The sequence below is a fragment of the Fulmarus glacialis genome, unplaced genomic scaffold (genome assembly GCF_000690835.1).
Source record: "Fulmarus glacialis isolate BGI_N327 unplaced genomic scaffold, ASM69083v1 scaffold27814, whole genome shotgun sequence".
Classification (NCBI taxonomy): Eukaryota; Metazoa; Chordata; class Aves; order Procellariiformes; family Procellariidae; genus Fulmarus; species Fulmarus glacialis.
This window is the reverse complement of record NW_009209203.1, coordinates 1,362-25,192: the sequence shown is the minus strand read 5'-3', so window position 1 is coordinate 25,192 and position 23,831 is coordinate 1,362. Positions and strand designations below refer to the sequence as shown.

General features: G+C 35.6%; 1 protein-coding gene across 1 annotated transcript in view; it reads right to left on the bottom strand.

Moving 5' to 3' along the window:
• FAT1 (FAT atypical cadherin 1) overlaps window positions 1–6,734 on the bottom strand; it is a gene marked incomplete at both ends in the record, with an annotated part of 37,882 nt that extends 31,148 nt beyond the window's left edge. Inside the window, 3 exons of the mRNA XM_009576755.1 lie at window positions 320–649; window positions 5,520–5,581; window positions 6,589–6,734. Of these exons, the coding sequence (XP_009575050.1) occupies window positions 320–649; window positions 5,520–5,581; window positions 6,589–6,734 (538 nt within the window). The remainder of the gene's footprint in view (window positions 1–319; window positions 650–5,519; window positions 5,582–6,588) is intronic.
• Between the last annotated feature and the right edge of the window lie 17,097 nt (window positions 6,735–23,831).

Here is a 23,831-nt window from a genome sequence, read left to right as displayed (position 1 = left end):
AAATTCACTTTTATTTTGCTTTCTGCCTGAAAGAGAGTCAAACTGATTGTTTATGTTCCCTCATCATGTTCATTATCTGTCAAGTTCTGGAAAAAAACAGCAGCTTCTTCATTCACTTTCTCAATACAAACATCTGAAATCGTCCTTTAAAAAAAACAACCCAAACAAACAAGCCCACAAAACAATACTTCTGGATTTGTTGAAGCTTTCTTCCTTCAGATACTGCAGTCACTCATCTGCCAGCTACTGAATAAGAAGTGATGAGAATACAGATAAAAGAACACTTCATGTATTCATGATATACAAGATTTTGACTCACTGAAAGGATATCATAGTCCCTTGCTGCAGAAAATTTCTTTGATGAAACCACTCCGGTTTTCGGTTCAATAAAGAATTTGCCATGTTCATCACCATCTTCAATGCTGTAAGAGATCTCTGCATTGGGGCCTTCATCTTTATCTGCAGCAATAACTCGATAGATCGGCTCTCTCTTAGCAGTTCTCTCTCGTTCTGGCTTACCACGCTCTGGAAGCCGGATTTTGTAGAACTTTTGCAAGAACTGAGGCTTATTGTCATTCTCATCTAAGACCTTCACAATCACCCGTGCAATTGTTGATTTTGCAGGAGTACCGTTGTCTGTTACTGTTACCTGTTTTTATTAAAAAGGATATGGTTAGCGCTCAATTCAAACATGGTCTTTCCAACGATGCTCTTTTAAAATCATTTTTTGACAACTGTAAAGTAATTTCCTAACTTCAGTTACTTAAAGACCACTATGTAAAGCTATTTGGGGAGTATTTACGAAAGGCATTACAAAAGTTTATTCGGTTACTATCTTAACATTTTGACGCTTGATGTATGGCATGTAGGAGTCAATAGATACATATTAAATCTGTTTTACTATTTTGCAGCATTGTGACTGAAATATTGAGTACAGGAACAGCACACATTTATAGTATCGCTGATAACAGCTTCACTGTAGTAGTATCTTAATATACTTTCAGCCTAGTGTTTCCTTGCAACTTTTCAATTCAATAATTTGATTTTACACCTCAAAAGATGCAATTCATAAGAATGTAAGTTTCAGAATTTGACAGGCCTATGCACTAAAACCCCCCTATAAAATCACTATATTGTTTGAAAGAAGCGTAAAAAATTGCTTTTTAAGGAAGACATGCAACAATCTATTTCCATGGACTAAATGAAATGGGAAATTAAACCAAGTCTGCTCTTCCAGCAGTAGTCAAAATTTCTACCAAAAAGCCAGAAAATGAGTACAAAATCTTCTACAATATTAATTCTAGGACTGATCTGATGTTATTGGCATGGGTAGTAAACAAAAATATAACAAAAGTAAGAGTTATATTCATTTGAAGTCAGAAAACAGAGAAAAAGAAATCCTTATCTACTGGAAAAGGATCAAACTGATGGAAAAACTTAGTTCATTTATAGGAATCTTACCTTATTACCTTAACTCTTACCTATTTAATCCCTTATTGGTTAGTAAGGGGTTAAATATGAGCATATGTAAATTACTTTAGCAGCTATTTCAAAGAAGAAAAAGATAGGGGGTTTATATTCCTGCTTCCTGCAAGAGCTTGGTTAGTAGAAGAGTTACAGAATCAGGCCCATCATTTTCTGGCTGTACCCCGCCATCCACATAAAAGCTAATGGGCTCAGACAGATGCCAGGCATTTTCAAGGGAGAGTTTAGCTGCTATTACATAAAGCATTTAAAACAAATACAAATCTTCACTGATAACAGTACTACCTGACCTCTAGCACTTTGGCTAAATCTCAGTTTCTGAAGGGGATGTTTTCAAAAAAATTGGCATTAAAGGCACAAGGAATAATGATGGATAAAGACCTTCTTTTCTTTGTCAATCTTTCATGTTCTTTTCCTTACTTTCTCTTTGCTGTTGGGTTCATTTTGGTTTTAGCTGTAAAATTTTAATCCTTGTCTCTCTCATTTTAAGAACTATTTTATGACCCAGTGCAGCACTCTTCCTCAGCCTTTCTATGGTCTCCCCTTCACTTTCTTTTTCTCACTCCTTTTTTTTCCCCCCCTCCTTTAAAATCTTTCTTGACTTAATTTCCCTTCCTTATTATTACATAGAAACACACAGGGGATGTCCGAGGGTCACCTACGCCAGCTCTGCTGTAATTAGAGGAAACTGATAAACTGAGATATGCTTATCTAATTCTACCAGATACTTGTCAAAGCTGTAGAGGAATGCCAAAAAAAACCCCAAACAACTAAACACGCAACGTTCTAACAAATTCTATGGGAAATGTGTTACACACTGCAGTTTCATTTTAGTTTTGAGTTTGTGAGGAAGATGCAAGTCTTTGCTGGGAGGAAGCTCTGTATAGAAATCAGTCACTACAGTAGCACTGGGAAAACATTATAGGGAAGATATATGGTTGGACTCAATGATCTTAAAGGTCTTTTCCAACCTAAATGATTCTCTAAGATCAGTGCTGTGGAGGGTGTTAAACAAAAACCCCCCCCCCCCCGCTTAACACAAATAAAAAATGCTACACACCACTGATACAAGATATTCCAGTTCCAACAAAACCACCCCAATTAGGGGAGAACAAGTCTTTTTCTTCAAGAATGTGGGTGGTGAATTCCTCTACTGGTTCTTAGGATGCCCTGAGAAATTTGACTACGGAAAAACATAAGGATTCAAGGATAACATGGGTATAAAATAATGAAATGAATACTAATGGAAGACTAGAATTGAATCCCTGATGAAAAAAATGAATTTACATTGACATGAATGAGGACATGATCAGATATTCTTTTTTTTTGTCCTTTCTCATCTATTTTAGGAAAAAAAAAATGGAAATACAAATGAAACGTGGTATAACTTGCAAGCATGAAGGAAATGAAAAAATGCGAGTAAAGTGATTAACCACAACAAAACACATGATATGCAACATGAAATGCAAATATTCATGTTCATCTCTAACAGATGGCAGGATTTCCACCTATATGAGTATCTGTTCCCTTTAGTACTTGTAATGGAACACCACCACGTATCTTTCAGTTTACAAGAAAACAAAACACACCCCAAAAGAGAAAATGCCAAGGGGTATGGAATAACTTGTCTGTTAACATAAAATTAGCATTGCCCTGAGCCAAGCAGGAAAAAAATGGCAAATCTGAGGAAAATCTAGTTTGACTTGAATGCAACATCAGTTTTGAAGGCATTACTGACATAACAAATAGAATACTAAGATACGAGAGAATAACATGAAACTAACCTAAAATAATTGCATAAAAAAAGTGCCAACTGGCACTCAGAAAATAGTTACAAATTGGGAATAAAAGAATGGGGCATATTAATTACTATTATGTAAGCAGGAGTGCAATCAAGGATCAAATTTAATAACAAACAAGGAATAAACCCACCAACCCATCTGGTCAATATTTCAATGCTCAATTAATTAGCCAGATGCTCAGCACTTGGCTCATAATATTGCCCACCATTCTGTGCATTTCTGGTTTCTTTCCAACCTATTTTCAAAGGTGTCAACATAAAACTAACAAATGGGAAAACTGCTACTTTGGGCTGTGCTGTCTGTCATTCTTGCTCTGTAGTTAAGAGTTCTTCCGTTGGATACTTCGCAGACATTTATTTAAAACTTTAACAACCAGCTGGGATTCAAAATGAAGGAAGAATGAAGAATTATAAATGATACCAGCAGGCAATAACCAATATTCCAAACTAAAGAGCAATCAGCTTAATCTACTATCTTTATAGAGAATGATGAAACCAGGAGGATTTATGTACCACTGTGTGATACTGTAACCTTAAAAAAAACTGAGTTCTGTACATGTTATCTTGCAATAACTCAGATTAAATTAGCAGGCATGACTGCTAGAAGACAACTGCCCATAACATCACACTGCTAGTATGACCTCTCCCAGAACAAGTAGCACACTCCCACACATTGCCTAGCTGCAGCCTGAGAATTCACACAATTCAGGCACCATTCTCAATGGGCAACTTGGACATGTCCACCCTGTTCCAGGGATAAGATATAAGCAATCAAAGCCAGATGGCTTCAGGGTCAGAGAACGATCCACAGCTCATTTTATTTACTGTATAAACCGAATACAAAAGCCAGTACAATATGCATAGGAGTAAAAGTAATGAGATAGCAATTTTACAACCAATATACATAGCAGTGGTCAAGAAATAAGATATAACTGACATGAAGTGCTTTGGGAAACTGACACAAGGAGGTAATTTAAAAAGAGAGTATTATAGTGACTTTACAATTTACAGGAATAACGTGTCTAGTACTGAACCAGATTTGCCAATTAATTAACTTTGCTATTACCACTACTAGAAACACACTGCAAAGGGAATTCCACCCTATTGCTACTTATGTGCAAAGAGTTCTTTCCAAAGCTGACACAGAAATAAAAATAGTGATAAAAATTTGGTCCCACAGCTGCATTAATCCAGCTTGCAATGCACCAAAGGGACAGAAAAGGGCCAGGAAGACTGTATGTACACTGAAGTTCTGCAAAAGGATAGTCTGTGCTATCAAGAAATACCATTCACCTCCAAGTCTACGCAGTCCTTGCATTCCTATTAGAAAACCTTTCTAATTCCTATTAGAAAACCTAGAAAAGGTTTCACAAGTTTTGAGTAAATCCAGGCTTGCTTCTCTAGCTTTAATGTTAGTTTTGCCAACTCCCATGCATCCTTTAGCTATCATCCAGGAGGAGAGGCATAATAAAGGTTCCAGATAAATCTTAGTATGTAAGCATCACTGTGAATATTAAGTCTTCATTGCAGGTGAAGTACAATGCTGTCACACTACATAACAACACTGTGAAACTGGAAGACTCCCAGTTGTCTACATGTTTTTCTTTCATGTTGTTTGAGAGAGAATGAGAATAGCTATTACATAAATTCCAGGCAATTGATTAAATGTAGCTAAATAAAAGAATTATGTCACTAATTTCATGCTCTTGGACTCTAAATCTATATGGCATATTTTGCAAGTTATCTACTTATGTGATTGATAAATGTATTATGCAGAAGAAAAGGTCTACTCACAACCTGTTTGTATTCTCAACGTTAAAAAAAGATTCTGCATTTCTTTTTCAGAGGTCTATATTCAGCAAAAGGCAGGCTGAAATAGCAATTCCAATAATTACACAGGAAGAAGAAAAAAAAAAAAAAGAATTGCACTCCTCCTTTTAACAATCATGCCCTTGCACTGTTTGAAAGAAAATCTTGGTTTACAGATACAAAAACAAAAAATTGCCTTCTATCCATATCTTAACTATTTTTTTAAGAAAAAGTCCCAACACGCTGTTATTATAAGGTAGGTAGTTTTGTGCATTGCAATATAATGAACATAGAAGCAAATTACTTCTGAAATCCAGTTCTCTAAATTCTTAATATAGTAATCAAGTATGGCAAACTTAACTCTCTGTAAAAGAGCAATGAACTTACAGTCACTGTTTTTCAGAGAACTAAAGAAATTATTTACCTCCAGTATGTGCTCTCCCTGCTGCTCTCGATCTAGTTTTCTAGATGTGGTTGTAATTAGACCTGTAAATGTAAAAAAAAAAAATCATCAGATCCTTCAAGAAAATAATCTGAATGAAGGTTAGGTTAAACCAGTACTTAGTGATATACCCAATCTCAATTTCTTCTTAGGTGGTCTCTTCTATTTTTGCAGAAGTTACACTTTCATTATGGGAAGGGGTGAAGGGCCGTGAAAATATTCTTCGAAATCTGAAAGCTCAGCTGTTGTAACCCTTAAGACAGACACAGTTCAATTTTGCAACACATCTGTGCATGTCATACTTCTGACAGGAGTAATGTATGTAATTCTCTCACATGAAGTCTTGTATTCAGAGGGTGTTCATATGCCTTATTCAAAGGGTGCTTACACGCGTTATTTGAATAATTACCAATCTCTTCAGGAGAAACATCTGTTTGTATTTTTAGTGATAACAACAGAAAAAGGATGACCTGAAGAGATGTGTTAATGGTGGAAACCAGAGTAATTTGTGTGTATTGGCTTGATTTAGAAATGACAAGGAGTCAAACAGTTGCTGTTTGCAATAACAGAGAATGAGGACAAGTTTTTGATGCATGATGTTAGATTTTGTTGCAAGAGTTTGATACACCTTTGATGCGAAATTAGGAAGGCATGATGAGTTTTGCTTTAAACGAAAAAAGTCAAAGAGTAAGAGGTGACAAAAAGACAGTGAAATCTAAATACAAAAGGATCTTATTTGAATTAATTCTCCCTAACAGTAAGTTCAAAATTCTAACTACTAAGTTTCATGAAAAGTAAGCTCAGTCAACTCTCAATTACAGCTGAATGGCTTGGGTGTGGGTTAACTGCGCCATGAATGCAGACACAAGAGATAACTCAGTTTCTTTGCTGCACAAAAGCCATTAACCGTTTGCAGGTACAAGTTGGCCCCACAAACACCATCGCTGTGTTCATATGGCACTGAGCCTGTGCTAGTAAGGCCTGCTAGACCCAACTTGGCTTTTTACGGAGTAAACACCAAGATTTTGATCTGCTCAACTCAAGCCACTACTGGCCAAAGCATCCCATATTCTCTGTCGCAGGAGTCCAGCATATGTTAGATACAGAAGACGCTGAAATGTCATGAGATCTTCTACCCAACTACCCCAGCTTTTTAGTGACAGGAAAGCACAGCCATCTTGATCTTTAATTGTCAAACTGAAAAACAGGGAAGCAATTACACAATTGAGGACAAAATAGAGGTCAAAATACAGGCCGCATACTTCATGTTCCTTCTTCTAACTACAGCATAAGCTTTTTATTAATAAGACCTCTTATAAGCAAAATAAAAATCCATTTATTAAGTTTTCAAGGTTGGTCTGCTACAACAAAAAAAGCCTTCAATTTTGTCTCACAGCTGATAAAAAATAGAGCTTGTAAGTATGAAGAGCAATAAAGATTTCAATTTCACTTAAAAGAGAAAGGCCAATAGAAACAGAATTGTGTACCACCAGTGCATAGCTACTCAATGCTCCTGTCAAAATAGAGTTGTAGTCTACATATACCAACAAAATAGACAGCCTGTACTAAATAATACGAACAAAACCTATATAAGGCAATTACAGCTGTCAAATGTTCAAACAACTATTCTTCAAAAAATAGGTAGTGCAAATAATGGCTGGTTCAATTACGGTCAAATCTGCCCTTGTTTTTCCAGCAATTTGGTTTGCCATTGTATCAAATCCATTATATACACCTAGTATTCTAGACAAAGATCTATCATCTTCTCCTATTTTATCTTTTTATGCTTTTGTAACACATAAAGATATGTGTTACTGTTAGGATACATCTTAGTGGTATTATGAAGTAATTGCCCTTAATGACAAAGAAAGTGGGAATGAAAATTAAAAAAAAATGAGAAAAAAGTGTTGCATTAGTACTACCAATTTTAGGGGAGGGTGGCGGGGAAGAGAGAAAGAAAGGATGTGAGAACTCTGTATTAAGTAACATCCTTGAGTTAGTATCTTCCCATAGAGATTGCAGAGCTGTGAATAATGAAAATATTTACTGTCACATATTCTAAACAAAGCTTTCTCCTAATTTCCTGGCTAAGGTTGGTCAAGCCACACCTTTTCTTTTCACAGGCTCTATGGGGAACAGCACAGAACTGTTAATTGGAAAAGAACAAACGGCAGACCAGACGCCTCATCTGCTTCCCTCAAGCAAAGGGACTTGTAGGTGACTTCAAGAAACACAAGCTCTCCTAAACACCTCTTTCTATCAAGTACCTCTGGAGAAAGCCAGCACAAGCCCTCCCATGAAGCATGAATCCCCTGAGACTCACCACACTTGCAAGGGGAAAGGGTAAATTTCAGCATAGCCACTAAAGGAGTTGGGTGTTGAATAGCTGGGTTGAGAATGGGGAGGATCTCAAAAAGCACAGGAAGAATAAAATAATTCCAGCAGAAATATCTCATTATGCTTGCATTTCTCTGAATATTCAATATTCAGTCTACACCCTCTGACAATATTAGATTCCATCTCTCACAGCAGCAGCAAGTAGAGAATTGCTAACACATGAGAGCCAGAAGATGGCACCTTTCAGCAGTTTCCTATCCACTCTTCCCCCCAGCAAGAGCTATTAAGACTGGAGCCATCACTAATAAATGCCAACTAATACGTTCGGGGGAAAAAAAAAATGCGCTTTTGCTGCAGACAGAATTCTATCATGTACCACTACTCTACATACTACAGTTTGTTAAAGAAAGTCTAATTCCAGATATAATTTCTGTTAATAAAGCTGGTCAATACAACTCAAAGGGGTCAGCAGAAAAATATCCAGTAAGAACAAAATAGATATGCTTTCATCTGTTAAAACTTCCAGTCTTTTCAACAAAGCATGCCACACTTCTGTTAAAACACTTCAGACCAATAACAGAAGGGTTTAGTCTTCACCATATATATCCTGTATATTCAGCAGAAACTAATGCCAGCAAAGGAAATGTAACACTTCTGGATTTAGAATCACATACACATGCATGACATTCTTTTTATTTAACTCTTTACTGTTAGCTACTTTCCTAAGTGAAAATTTCACTTCAGTAAAGTGAAAGACTGTAAAAGGTTTGATTATGGTCATCACTAAGTTTTTCCATTTTTTCCAAGTTTTTGTACATTATAAAATGCTTAATGCTGCAGTTGTTCAAGAGCTTTTCTGAATTAAGGCCATGATAATAAGGTCGAGTGTTCCTATGCAATGTGGCTTTTGTGACTACCCATTAATATAAGTCAGCTCCCTGCAACAATAGCCACCACTCTGCTTTTTCTACCGAAAACAAAAGTTCTCAAACTTTTCACATTGAGCTCCCTCTCTTTTCTGTAACAGTTCGGAGATCTCCTTGCCATGCCCCTCCGTCTACACAAATAAATGAATAACCACACCTTTGCACACACCACATCCCCACAGAAGCAACAAGATGATTTCAATTAATCTCTGAGGAAGTCTGTAACACAGTTTTGAAATCCTAACTATGAGGTGGGGAGAATCTGCTCACTGCTGAATGAGAGAAATGACAGCATGTGTAAGAAACAGATCATTGTGACAAAGCATCAAAGCATTCATTTTCAAAGTAAAACTGACTCACAGAGCATCATTTTGCAGTCACATTTTTCTGTTTTCCTTTTGCCTCCTCTTATCCCCTCCCCCCCATAAAAACCCCAAAACAACACAACAGGAAAAAATGACTATTATTCCACCTGGAAATCAACGCACACTATGGCAAGATGGGTCAAGCATCCTTGGGAAAACACAAGTATATAACAAACATTTCTAAGATAATGATGAGCAAATGGTATCTCTAGCAAATTGGTGCGATTTTTCTATTCAGTAATGTTTTAAAACTCACCTCATCAGAAACATTTTCATAACAGCAGCTTAATTGTTTAGAGAGACTTCGGATAAACCACAGCTGTTCTGCTTCACTAGCTGGAGAGGTACTATAATAAACTGAAACTAACTGTAGACATCCATTACAAAAACAGAACAAAAAACCCACACCAGGTAACAAATACAATTGTATTCTCCCTTCCTTCCTCCTCTGAGTGTACGTTCTAGGGATATCTGCTGTCTATTTGAGGTCTACTGAAAAAACAAAATAGTTACAACCGTATTCAAATAAAATTTACTTCAGATTTCTATTTTAAACAGTATTAAACAGACAAAAAAGCAACTACAGCATTCAATTATGTAAATATAAATAAAACTGCTACATTTGGAACAGAAAATAGCACAAGGGAGCTGACATTAACAGGGATTTACTTTATCCTATATAAGCTTTCATCTCAGTGCCCAGTTACATCACCTTACCTCTGTATCTGAAAAATAGCACATCAACAACAACTTCCATTCAAGGCTGAAATGGCAGTCTCTTCAAAAAAAATGTAGACCATTAGGTGGGCACTGTGTTAAGAATGTTAATTCCATGCTATTAGCTACCTTTATGGCATGGATGATCTCAGTGATGAAAGAAGTAGCATCAGAAAAAGCGGTCTTTGCAAGGGGAGGAGGAATGCTCAAAATTTTTGTCTTGCTGTGTACACATGCATTCCCTACTGCAGGCATACCTACAAACACATGCATTTGTGCTTTCACAAATATACACGGACTTTCCAACTGCACATTCAGCTTGAGATGATGACGGTTCTGGAGCTGGATGAGAGTTTGGCTGTTAGCCAGGGCTAACCCACCATGATCCAAAAGACAAAAGCAGATGCCAAGTCTACTAAGCTGTCTCCAATGAGTTTGAACCGATAGGCTTGATTTGAATGTAGTAAACCAGTATTTGAATTGTGGCGTATGAAAAAAAATACAGTTCCTCTGATCTTTGAGTGCATCGGCACTGAAGGTTTAAGGAAATATGGAAAGCAGCTACATTTTTTTATCACCAACTTCAACAGATACAAGACATTGGAATTAAATATAAGGAAGGTCACATTTTGTTGATGAGATTTTTGTCTTCTGTGTTGAATGCAAACCATAACCAGTCAGCAAAAGTGGTTTCTCTGGACTGCATTAGTGCAACTCAATCGGTTTAAAGCTTTAGATCAGTTTACTTATAATGTATTATTATTTAAGCTCTCGTTCCCCCACTTCCCCCTCAAAAATGACAAATTACTAATGAATGTTAAAAACAACTATCTTGGTATTTTCTTTACAAAGTCTTAATATATAAATCGGTGTAAGAGTTGAAGGAAGTATGGATTTTAAATTCATATGTGGCTGTAATGATAATCTAGTTTGACTACTGCAGAACACAACCCTAAAGCACTGGGCAAATTACAGCATACATTCTGTAAGTCGAAGACCAATTATGTCTTTTCAAGTGATAAAAATGCTGTCGCACCTCAAGGCAGGATTTCCCACTAATCATCCTCATTCAAGAAATAGTGTATTATATCCAATTCAAGACAGCTTTCCCTTCTAGACAGAGAAATATATCCTTCTTTTGTCTAATAGACTAAGAAGTCCACTGGAATCAGCAGCTTCCTCCTCATGAAAGTATTTAGTGTGATCAAGTCAAGTCTTAGACTTCTTTGACAATACAGTGAGCACCAAGTCTCACTGTCAGGAAGATCTCTTACAACATTGTTTTAAACTGCTTCCAACATCTCAACACTTTGTGAAGTACAGACAAAATGACTGATGAGTACAATAATCCATGATTATTTCATCACTGCCACAGAAAGACGACTATTTTTTCAGTCTTATTTCTTTCAACTGATTTCAAGTTAACTATGGTTTACACCTAACTTTACAATCAGTGACCATCAGAAAAAGCACATATTTCCTTTCTAAAGATGTTCAGATACACTTTTTGGCAAGACTGTAAAATCTTGTCTTTTATGTAAGCCAAGACAAGGCTTCACAACCAAAGTAAATAAACAGGTTAATAAAAATAGGTCAATGAAAAGTAATAGCAAAGGGATTTAAGAACAGACTTCAGCTTTGCAGCTGACAAAATCTAAACTTCATGTCTTAACCAGTCATGTACAGATGATGATTATAAGCTAGACAGTGTGCCATTGTAATATATCACCACGAAGGCAGGCTGCTGAGTTAAAAACCAAACAAAATCATAGTCCTAACCATCTATCATACTGGAGAAAACGTATCATAAAGAAACTGAACAGCTTTGGTTTACACAGTCCTAAAGACAGCTCCTTAGCAATTTGACTTGCTTTTCATTCCTAAACTCTTCCTTGTACTAAGCACCTTAATAGCTCTCAATAAAACCAGCAACAGAATTGTCACCAGTAATTCTCAAGTGCTGAAAATATGATTGTAAACATATAGTCCCAAAAGAAACTAGCAATATCATTTACAAGCACATTAAATGGTTGCAAATGCCTCTTCTGCTCAAATAAAATATTTAAAAGCAATCATTTCTATTCTTTTAATAAGACTGTAAAAATGATACCGGTTTTCAAGAGAAATCGATAGCCCAGATTCCTTTTTCCACTCTCTTAGCTGAGTACTCTATTCGTTAGCTACAGAGTCATGTTGTTGCTTGCTTGTTCTCTCTGGCCTCTTGAATCTTACAATCTTTTTGCTATACAGTTGTTTTGATAGAACAAAGATCACTTCTGCCTAGCACAGCTTACAGCCTGGTGGCTTAGCAGACTTTTCTAGTTTAAATCCACTTTTGGGGCTAAGGGAGTAGTTTTCCATTTCATGTATGAACTTTCTGATTAGAGTATTTTACAAAAATGAGTTGCATTACCCTATAAATAGATAGTTTTAGAAAAATTAAAAGGGAGACCTACTGCAGCACACTGTGCTGAAACCAGTCTTCCCTTTCTGTTAAGTATAGCATAACTGCACTCAACAAACGCAGTCTTTCACAGCTTTGGTGCCTTCCCCCTTCATTTTCCATCTGCAGCAGTTCAGGCAAAAGCCAGCAGGACATTCCCACAGTATACAGGCACCTAGGTAAACTTCAGACTGAAAGACCTAAAATGCTTTATAGAACTACACACACTCTATTTGCTTTTCAGTTCACCTTCTTTCTTTTTTAGGCACTTCCTTATTCCTGTTTCAGATGCTGATGCATATGCTCTGGATTTCATCCACAAAAAACATTTTTGGCACATCTATCCAAGCTGAATAAATGTCTTGCCCTTCGAATGGTACTCCATGAAAAGTAAAGTAATAATTAAGATCTCAGTCCTACCCAAGTCAGGATTGCATCAAATAAGGGATAACTAGCCTAGTCCATAGGGCATGCTTATGTCAGCACATTAGGCGTTTACTGAAGTACAGTAATATCAGTGTTTATGAGTTTGTTACTTGTTGCCACGACAGACTGTAAGCTTTGTACATAGGGTCAAAAAGTAAGTTACTTAATCCTATGGCTGATATTTCATACCACCAGTCACCACGTTAATCAGTAACCAGGCAATTTAACTACTCAATCCTACTACTACAAAGTATAAGTGCAAGGTGCACATCTGAAGTTAAGAGTCACTTCTCTGAACTATTTTAAGAGTATCCAGATACAAAGGCCTGGATTTTGCTGATCAGAGTACTCATTAATCATTTTAGTGATTGCAAGCAGGGAGCAAAGACAAGCAACCCACCAAAGATTATTAATGTACGGTATAAGGAGGAAAAAACACTTTACATAGACAACTAAGTCATCCAATCCAATAAACATTGTAGAGCTTCAATTTCAACTAGATTTCAAATGAAGTATAAAAATCTGTGTTTAGTGATCAAATAATTATAGAAAACTGCTCAAATGTATTCTACAAAAGTAAACCATATAGTTTTGTATACTCTGATTAGTCACGGAGTACATTATTTTCAGTCTGGATTTACTAACACAGTGGTATAACTGCTTCTGTAGTAATTCTTTTGCTAGTAAAACTATTTGGGGAATAATAAGAAGAAATATATCTAAAAAATCACACACCCCCAAATAGCTATATTAGAAAAATAAACCTAAGTCTAAGATCCTGCATTCTGAGTACTCGAAAGCATTTAGGATATGTCCAGTTTCATTGTCAATCATATTCTTTTGCTAGTTTGTCTCTGATACAGAAGAAGATAAAAACCAGAACTGTAAGTCATAAGCAGTAGATGATGAAATCACAAAAAAATGGTACTTAATCAATAATAAAAAAATAGCTAAAATAATTTTAAATGGAAAATAAAACAACAAAACCCAAGTATCATTATTGAAAGGAAACTAGTAAGTGATGATAAATTTCCTGTAGAATGAACTTTGATCTTACTATCAACAGAACGCTATACATTTTTGTTATCTCTTTGCTTACTTTGCAAAAATACTCTTGCCTTCAGCACCATCTGGTACACTAAAGCCACACCAATTCAAAGCTCAAATGCCTTCAGTAATTAACTCTTTAAGTAACCTGATCTGCATCACTTGCCTTCATTATCTCATTTTGAGACATACAATCTTTATTAATTAAGTACAGAATTATTGCCATTAAAATCCCACATCGTCTTGAAAGATCTTTTCAAACCTGACATGATCTTACTGCATTTATAGTGCTTGAACGAAGAAAGAAACCCCACACTCTTTTCCAAACTTGGCTTTTTTTTTTTCCCCCTGAACAAAGAAAATGCATTTTTCAGCTTACTGTAACCAGCACTGAGTTGTTAATATGTTTTAAAAAAATCACGATCAGGTGAGATAAGTATTTAAGACCAATTATTAAAGGATTGAGGTTAGTTTTAAGGTCACTTCCTCTGCCACGTAAGTTTTACAATTTCACAATTAATCTCCCATAAAACTGTTGCGACACACACATGGATTAGGGAAGACTGACAAATTCACAAAGGAAGAACGGACATAGTCTTTGGAATTTACTCTGCTGTAATAGCTATTTACAGTTGGTAAATATTGTCTCTGAAATGCAAGGTAGCTAAAGAAAATTTAATTTTGAAATTTTTGCATTGAGTTAACTGAAAGTATTCATCAACAAGCAGATTTGTAGTTACAGTTAAATAGCAACAACCATAAAGTCGAAGTCTACGCGCATTGCAACTACACCTCGCTACACAAACAACCTAAACTTTAAAACAGAGATTTAAAAAGTTATTACAGTGAGTTAAGAATACACATTTCAAAGAGAAATATCAGAGCAGGTTTCCATGTTGGCTATTGTCTTGATGTCAAAATTGCTCTTATGCAATTCAACTGTTTTTACTAAGACTGTTTTTTAGTCACAGAAGAGTGTTTTAGTTGCAATTACAGCTTGTAACTAATGACAGCATTGGTTGAGAATGACTGCAAGTAACATGAGAAATTATTGAACTCTTTTTTAGTATTTAATAAAATTCTACAAACAGGAAAATGTATTATGTTTAAAGTTTGATACTACTTGAATTTTTTTTTTTTTTGCAAAGTATGAGAACAGCTGTTTAAAACTTTTTCATAAGTTACAGTGATCTGCTCTAAGTGAAATAATAAATTAAAATGTCTAGTTAAAGCTTCCTAGTATTTAGCATATTATAATAAGGAAGTACCTTTTGGGAAAACAGTTTCCAAATACTAGTCTTAAATGTGGTCTCTCTTACCATAACAACCCTGGAAACAAAACCGTAAAGGGAGGGTTTTGATCTCAGTTGTCTTAGCACATCCAAGACTCCATCTACACAAAGACAAATGAGACCACCCACTGGACCTAAATGTGTACAGGTCATAAAAATACTGTCGGCACAAAACAGAAGTCTTTCATACTTAGATGTAGCTCATAATTCCATTACACCACCATACTAGTAATTGATGCCACCAAACAAGCCAAAAAAACCCAGGGGAACAAGTAGCCACACAAAATACAGTTCAATATTAAAAATGTTCATTTTAATCTAGATAAAATTATTAATTCATGAAAGACAAACTCATCTGAGAAAGTCACAATGTTTTATTTAACTAACATTACATTTTAAAATACTAAAATGTGAAAAATAATATTTAATTAACTAATAATTTAATTTGTAGAGAATGGATATGAAACTAGCTAACTGACTGTTACGGACAAAATCCATTCCCTCCAAATTTTGAAGATATTTTCCCCCCCTATGGAAGGGGGAAATTCACCCTCCAAATGTTCATAATTGGATTTTTTTTGTGTGTGTCTATATGTTTTATTTATTTCATTATTTGTTTTTTATTAATTCAAACCATGAGGATTTCCTTAAGAAAGCTCATCAGTTGCAAGAGATGGTTGATCTTGCTTTGTCAACTTCAGAACTGGCCACCCAATTTGAAAACAGTCTTCTAAAATTGAAAATGTAGACAAGTTCAAGAATGTGCCTCCTTAAAAAGCCAACAAACAGAACTATATTTCTATTGTTGAAATACAGAAAGTTTTTGAGAGACTTGAAAAAGATACATTAAAAATGTGATTTGGCAGAGGCTTTTTCAACATTTATCACAGCACTGACACTGAATGTAAAAGTTTTTATCTTGAAAGAACTGATGCAGGAACTAAGAGTAGCATGCCAGAAAAAACATCACATGATCTAACACTATGAATAAAAACAATTATTTTTTTTTTCTTTAAGAAGAACTGCCTTATTCCAGTGTTCTCTGTATAGGGATAAATGAGATACAGATTAGCACCTTGAGATATTTCAGGGTTCTGGGCAGCCTTAAGCCTACAAATAATCTTCTTGGAATTTTTTTCAGCTACTCATTTAAATCTTTCATATGAAAGGAAAGTTGAGGCAACAGTATAACAACTCTGTTAGATACAATTGTCCTTATTATCTTCTCTCCTTTGATGTTAAGAAGGGTTTATGGATGACATATGTATTTACAAAAGTACAGAGCAAGTTGTTCAAATGACACTAAGAATATTAGGATATTTCCAACACCATTACAGGCTTTCAGGCTTTCTTTTGAGGCCCCCTAACTCCGCATACATCTAAACCCTAAAATATTAGTTTCTAAGTGAGAATTTGGAGATTTATACAATGCTGCTGCCTTTTTTTTTTTTCCTTCTTCTTCTTTTCTTCTTTTTTTGTTTTAATTGCATGCTATTTCCTATATTTACAAGACAGAATACTACTAGAACAAGTCTGGAATGCACTGCAGTCTTTTATCTACTGATTTAAAGGGAACTGCTTTTGTAACCGAACCATATGTAAAGACCTCCATGCAACACTCATAACAGAGATGATCACATAAACTGCTGCCAAAGGTCTTGTCTCAGCTCTCAGAAAAGCTGAAAAACAATTTTATAGCTGACTCCTAGTTAGCCTTTGACTGTGTCTCCACTGTGAATTTTTCAGACAGAAAGATCATATTACTTCATGTAGAACTGTATTTCTGCTGGTATTGATCTTTTATTTTTGTCACTCAAAAATCAAGCCAAGCTAGATGTGAATCAGGGCACTAATTCTGAGTAATCTTCTCTTAATCGGAAATTAATCAATACTAACGTTATAGTGTTGTTATATACACAAACTCCATTAAGTTACACTACTCAGAGAGCCTATCAAGGAAAGACTAATATCTCTGAAAGCCATTATACTGTATGAAGGTAGTACTATGCAAGTGGCTCATAACAGTATCTGATCACTGTCTCTTCCTCGGCTAGAATTATAATTTTGCACGTTATATATTCCAGCTCAAAAGAACATACGATACAGAGGGCGTCTGTCTCCATCACCATTTCTGCATCAGAATATGGGAAAATCGAAAGAAAACCTCACTTTCTTTTAAACTCCTGCTTTACAACATAGATCATGCAGAGTATGACCTGAAGTTTTTATGTAGTTCCAGGGACAGAAAAAGGAGAAGGGAAGGACTGCTGTGCTTCCCGTTAATTTTCCCAGCTCCTACCACTTCTCTTTTTCCGAAGAGATGTAAGAGAATAAATTAAATAAATAAATTTTAAAAAAGCCCCAACGTCACCACCTAAAATTTAAAAGAAGCGATCTCTACATAAATGCTTGCAACTAATTTTTAAAATAGCTGCCTACAGTATAGCAAATTTCCTATCTTTGCAAGTCCTAAATAATGTAGAGTGAGTGGATGTGAAGATGTTATTAGAAATTTCACAGATATGAACTTGTTTTCCCAGTTCCAAAAAAGACCAGGTTGAAAACCACTAGTCTAATAGCACTTCCTGTGCTTTAAACAGTATTTAAAAAGGAAAATAACAGTAGCTTTTTGCAGAATTAAACTCTTATTCTAAATGTATGTCTATACAAACTTTTGTCTACTCATGTAATCCTCTTTGGTTGCAGGAGTTTAACAAACATTTGGGTTAATTCTGGTCACATTTTCAGCAAAGGTAAAGAAAAAAAAATAATCTGTTCTACAGACAGTGTAATCAAATACTTTATTTTCTCTGCATGTGACAGGTAAACAGTTGGGCTCATGGAGGCTGCTACATACGCTTCAAGCTGTGTGACATAAATGAACAATAATTGAGCCTGGCATTATTTGCCAGCTACAGAAGTAACAAGAACAATTCCAGTGTTTGGATCTTTATTTAACTTTAAATCACATTAGTGTGCAATGTAGTAATACTAGTTTTATTCAAGTTCTAAAATATTAGGTCAATTGGGATTAAAACCCACAAGTAGTTAAACAACAAAGATTTCCTTTGTTAAAATGAAGCCAATACTACCGTGCGGTCACTGGCCCTTCATTTCCTCACTAAGTAATTCTCCAGTGTTATCGGAAACCCACGGAAGCTGTTTGCAGCTGTACCCATTTCCTATTTCACTTCCCTCAGTCTCCAAATCAGACACACACACACATACACACACACAAAGATACTGCTTTAAAGGTTACAAACAGTATAAAATGATAAAATTATGTGAGGTAGATGATTTACTCATGAGCTATTAGCATTTTATAACTTTACAAAGCTCTCTAATGATTACTAGAGACTAACAAACCAACAGTGAGAGCCACACACTCAGTGTTACCAAAATTTTAATCACTCTGACAGAACAACTTTTTTATATTAAAATAGCATTTTATTTTGGGATTGCACATATAAAAATGTCTTTAAATCAGCACTTAATCTGAAGGTTGATGTTAACTTTGTAATGCATGTTTTGAGGCATGGTATAATTTATGAAACAAAACCTGCCACAATCCTAAATTGCCACAGGATCAATTTAGCGTAAGTACTTTCAAAAACTTGAGATAGCAAAAAAGAGCATAGAAAAAAAAGAAAATAGAGCAAAAGCTATGTCAAATAATATTAAATCCTAGACAAACACTTATCCTCAGATTTAGTCACTCAAACAAGGAAATTCCAGAGTCAAGTCTGCCATATCATCTTTACTTGACTGCCTTGCATGTGTGCATTAAGGTGCACACATCGGGAGCACAGAATATAGTATGTTCTGAAATGGGTAATTACTCAGTGCTTCTGCTGGAATTCGGTATGTAAGAAAGGCCTTATCTAAATGGCCTAACCCCTACACCACAGGATTACTAATTTCCTCAAAGGAATGTCCGTGGCATTCTCATGATAATACCCAAGTGCTTCATAAATATGAGTGAATATATCTTCACAACACTCCCAAGCAATTAGGTCGTGCAATTATTCCTATCTTATACCTGCAAAACTGAAGTACGGGGAAATTAACACTCCAAATTAATTTTGTCATTCTCCTGTCCAGGTTATGGACCTAGGTCTACTTTTCGGAGGTATGCATCATTTTCATATCAAGTTGTATTAAAGGCATAGAAAGCTATACTTTTGCACTCAGCATTTCTGCAAATCTGACTCAAAATAGTTATACGGAGCAACGGCAAGTAATCCCCTACCTCATTTGCTATTATTGTTTTAAATTTCTGAAGTAAGGCACGGCTTCTGGAGAAAGTTATTTGCTACCCAAGCCTGATTCTTTCCCCAAGCCAAATCTAGTCAGTACAATAAACGTAACAGAAGTCCCAGGGGAGTGGAAATAAGCATACCAACTTGGCAAATAGATCAGAAATTATTTCTGGCCTGAATACATGGGCAAGGTAATCCAAAAAGGGTACAAGGGTCTTCTCTCACCTTATATGGATACCTGGTTAGGATTCCAGTTTCTTGCTCAGTAATACCAAGGAGAACTGGAACTCCTTTCACCATGCAAATACAGTTTTTGCCATTCTAATGCATATACTGCCACTTACAAGGAAGTTGTATAAGCTTCTTTCAGGCACCTTAACTCAGCAATTAATTACACAAGGCCTGTATCATTGAGTAGCAGCCATATTTTAAAATCGTGGCATGGCAAAACTATTCCATCCATATGGAAACAGATACAGAGCCTAGGGGAATTCAGTGAGCTCCTTTTGTTTAGAGTTCAGTCTAATGGCTCTAGCTCCGCAGCAATTAAGGATGTTCTCCTTAGCTCTTAAATCTCCATGTTTTACATATGACTTGTTGAGCCATTATTGTTGGTCAGTTAAAGCTGAACATCTTTCTTCTAATTCCACATGAAGTTTGCAATTCCACAATTTAAAGAATAAAAATAGAAGAAAACTACAAAACACAGGAAGCAACAATAGAAAAAGAATTTTGTTCTAGCCCACTACAATGTCACTCTGGGGAACTGTAAGTATACATTTTAAATTGAGGAGCTAGTTTGCATACTAGCCTTACAATTCTTACCAGGTGCAACAAAAAGCTTGTATTTGATGCATGTCCCACTCTCCTGTCTCAGACAGAAAGAAATTACATGTTTTGATTGAAAGCTCTTCATAAAATGAATACAATAACTCTCTCTTGAATTGGCACTAACAGATCCATTTCTAAGTGGTTAATCCAATACAGATTAGAAATTACATAATCATAATTCATAAACAGCTCATAAACGTACACTTATATACAATGGTATTATCAACTATTGTCAGTAGATGCCATACTAAGTACCAGTTCCACTTTCGGTAAGAATTACTGCAATCCTGCTATCAACTGTCATGCTTCCAACATTCCTCCTCAAAAGCAATAAAGCAAATTAAGATCTTATAATATGAAGGAATCAAAGATGGAAAAAATATAAATTTGTCCACTCAATATAACTGTGTAAAAATAAAAATATTCAGTAATTTAATTAAAACAATACAATATGCAATTGTATTTTTAAAATACAACCATGGAGTTTACATCAGTGAGATGTAAAACTTTTCAGTCCTGCAACTAGGTTGGAGTTGAATCACTGCCTTTTAAGTGAAACAGCTCATTACTTGTTCCTCAAAGCACCCGTTTTTGTCCATTCGCTGCTCTCTCAGACAAAACGTATGAAAACGCATCCAATGAAATACAAAAACTAGCAACTAAGAATATTTTGATAATTAAGTTTCAAAGTCTTTGAGCTTGTTACAAGGTAATTACAAAATGTAAAAAGAAAAAAAACCCTGAACAACTCATAAGCAAATAAACCACACCCACAATAAACAGTGAAAAATTACTGAACTACTTTCTATTATACATACCAGAAAAAACATTGTACGTTGTGAGCTCCAAAGCACAAAACCCAGAACTTGTTTACTCTTATATAATCCTTCGCTTTACATGAGTGTTGCTAAAAGCGCAAATCTTTTCTGATCCTCAGTGCAACAGCTCTAGGGTTAAGTGGTGAGATTAATCACAAGAGTCCCAGGATGTGTGTTCTGAATAGCTATAAAATTCTGCCAACTCCAACTCCTTCCATCTAAACATATTAAAATGCCTTGGAACTCTACCATTTTTCTCAATTACTTCTGTATTTAATCACAAGCTATTTTGCAAGAAGTTAAGCAGATACAAATTAGTTACCATAACTTACACATTTGTCTACAGTTGTGTTCAGGTTGAGCGTGAAAGTTGTGGAATTAGTCTTTGCTCTAATTTTTTCCTGCAAATAATATTATGATAACTATTTTTATTCCACCTGGCCAGCTCACATGTACAGCAGCTTTTTTTCATTACATGGAAACTCCAAACCTAAAGAAAATTATATTTGATTGGCTTTAATGAAAGGCCAGGTATATCTGAAAAGATTACAAAATGTCCTGTGATGTACTTTGTTACATATCCTCCTCCAAAAAATGAAACAGAACTTCTACATGCAAAGAAAAACTTAGAAATATTTCTTTAACTAAGTTATTTTATAATTACTTAAAATAAGAAAGATGTTTTTAAGTGCCAATGAAGATTTACTGAAGGGGATACTCAGCAACTGATCACTGTAAGAAACACACAGATACAGCTAGCAGCATTTTTGAGAAATAGATCAGTCAATCAATAGTTCTTGTCATGAAAAGAAATCTCTTCTTTCTGTGTAAGATGAACTATATCCTACGTAGGTCCATGTCCGTCAGTTTCACCATCTAAAAATTCAGCATTATTGCACAAAGACACAGACATCTTAGTGTGGAGCCTATAAAATTCTAGAAATGAATTAGCTACTTACAGAGAACAGAAAGCAGTATTTTACTTCACATAGGTTACACATAGGTCATTGCTATTTATAAATCTGTATTACTATTATGTGTGGGAGTTCTAGCCATGGACCACAATACCATAGTGTTAAATTCTATAAAGAGACAGAGAAAGATGGATCCTTGACCTGGAGAAGAGACAATAACATAGTACCAGTTGAAACATATTTTTAGCACTCACCATGTATTTTAGGAATCCCAACACTAGCCTTTCCTTGACTCAGGCTAAATGCCATCACAGTCCTCAATTTGCCTTTGCGGTTGCACACTGGCCCGAAGTAACAATGTCACACATGCTTAACTCTCTTACTCTGTCACTTTCAATGTTATAATGGGATACAGTTAAAGACTTGATTCATATTCCAGCCCTATCTCCCCTTTGGCTGGAAGGGAAACCTGGGGCCCTGTCTTCCTTTGACAAATACCTTACAGTGCGATAGCCTCACAAGGTCCAACAAGGGTAACATACCTGCATAAGTAAACAAGACAGGATTTGATCTCACTAATTCTAGTCAAATGTACTCTTCAGCTGAGACATATTTTAATTAATTGAGAGAGATAAAATAAACTGTGTTATAACTACAACAATAACTAGTGTCTTCTAAAGTGATTTTTCAACTCCTTAATATCCCAATCCTAGTGAAAGCGCTTTCACCCCAAATAAGATCTATTCAGATTAAACGTATTTGATTTCTAATAGACAGAAGAGAGATTGGGGAAGTTACTTTCCTGATAACCCCAGTCAAAACTCATCTTATCACTATGTTAGTGCCTACTGCAGATTGACAGTTTCAAACCAAACATGTACAGGAAAAACAAGACAGCCTGATAGATCGCATGAAATCCAGTGTCCTATATAATAGGAAGACAATATACATGAGCTTGCTATTTAATATTCAGTGACCTTTTATGAGTGCACTCTGGGAACACAACAGAAACCAGACAAAGAGGTTTCCCTTCTCTTTTCCTCTGCCCACCTCCTCTCTTCTCCTCCTCTCTATGTTTATTATGTCTATCTAGCATTACAATTTTAACAGTAATAGACATCAATGAATTTACCTATCGCTGTGATTTTGACTATATTAAAAAAAAAATTGCTGAATGTAAATCAGAGGGAGATTCTGTTCTTCTCAGTGCTTGTATTCTGGAATATCATTAAATAATTATTTGCATTTGGTGGTGGTTGGTTTTTTTTTTCCCCCCCTTTAACACAGAGCTGAGAAGGACTCGGCACCGCACTACTTACTTCAACAGTATGCATGCTACAATAAAGGCAGGTAAGAAACTCTCTTGACAGAAAATCTTTATTAGCTTTCTATTAAGTGTTCCTTATCACTTCATGATCTAGGGTGTTGAGTTCCCTCAAGCTCCCTTTCTAACATAAATGAGATTGGCAGTAAGCTACTGATGTAGAAAACTACAAACTCTGTCCAAAGACAAGTCACAATCTCCTGCTGCCCTAATTTTTCTATCCATTAAATAGGAATAAAGAAGTTTCTTCAACTCAAAACTTATGTACGGGAGGCATGCAAGTGTCTCTTTTAAAAACAAAGTTTGGAAAATGCTGCATAATGATACAGAAGGCAGATAGGAGTAGGAAAGGACCGAAGAAAGAGGAAGAGAAAATGAGCTACAGAAAAAAATAAGGAAACAGCAAACAAAAATGGTTGGCCAATTATACAGTAAAGAGTAAATGAAGGTAGGTACAGTTTATGTTCACTTGCAATTTGAGCACTTCAGTCACTCAGTTCTTTCCACCCAACTCACAGGCAATTTTACTCCCAGTTTTATCAATATCACTGATTGAGACAACAAGAAATATCAAAGTAGCAAGCAAATAGTACTG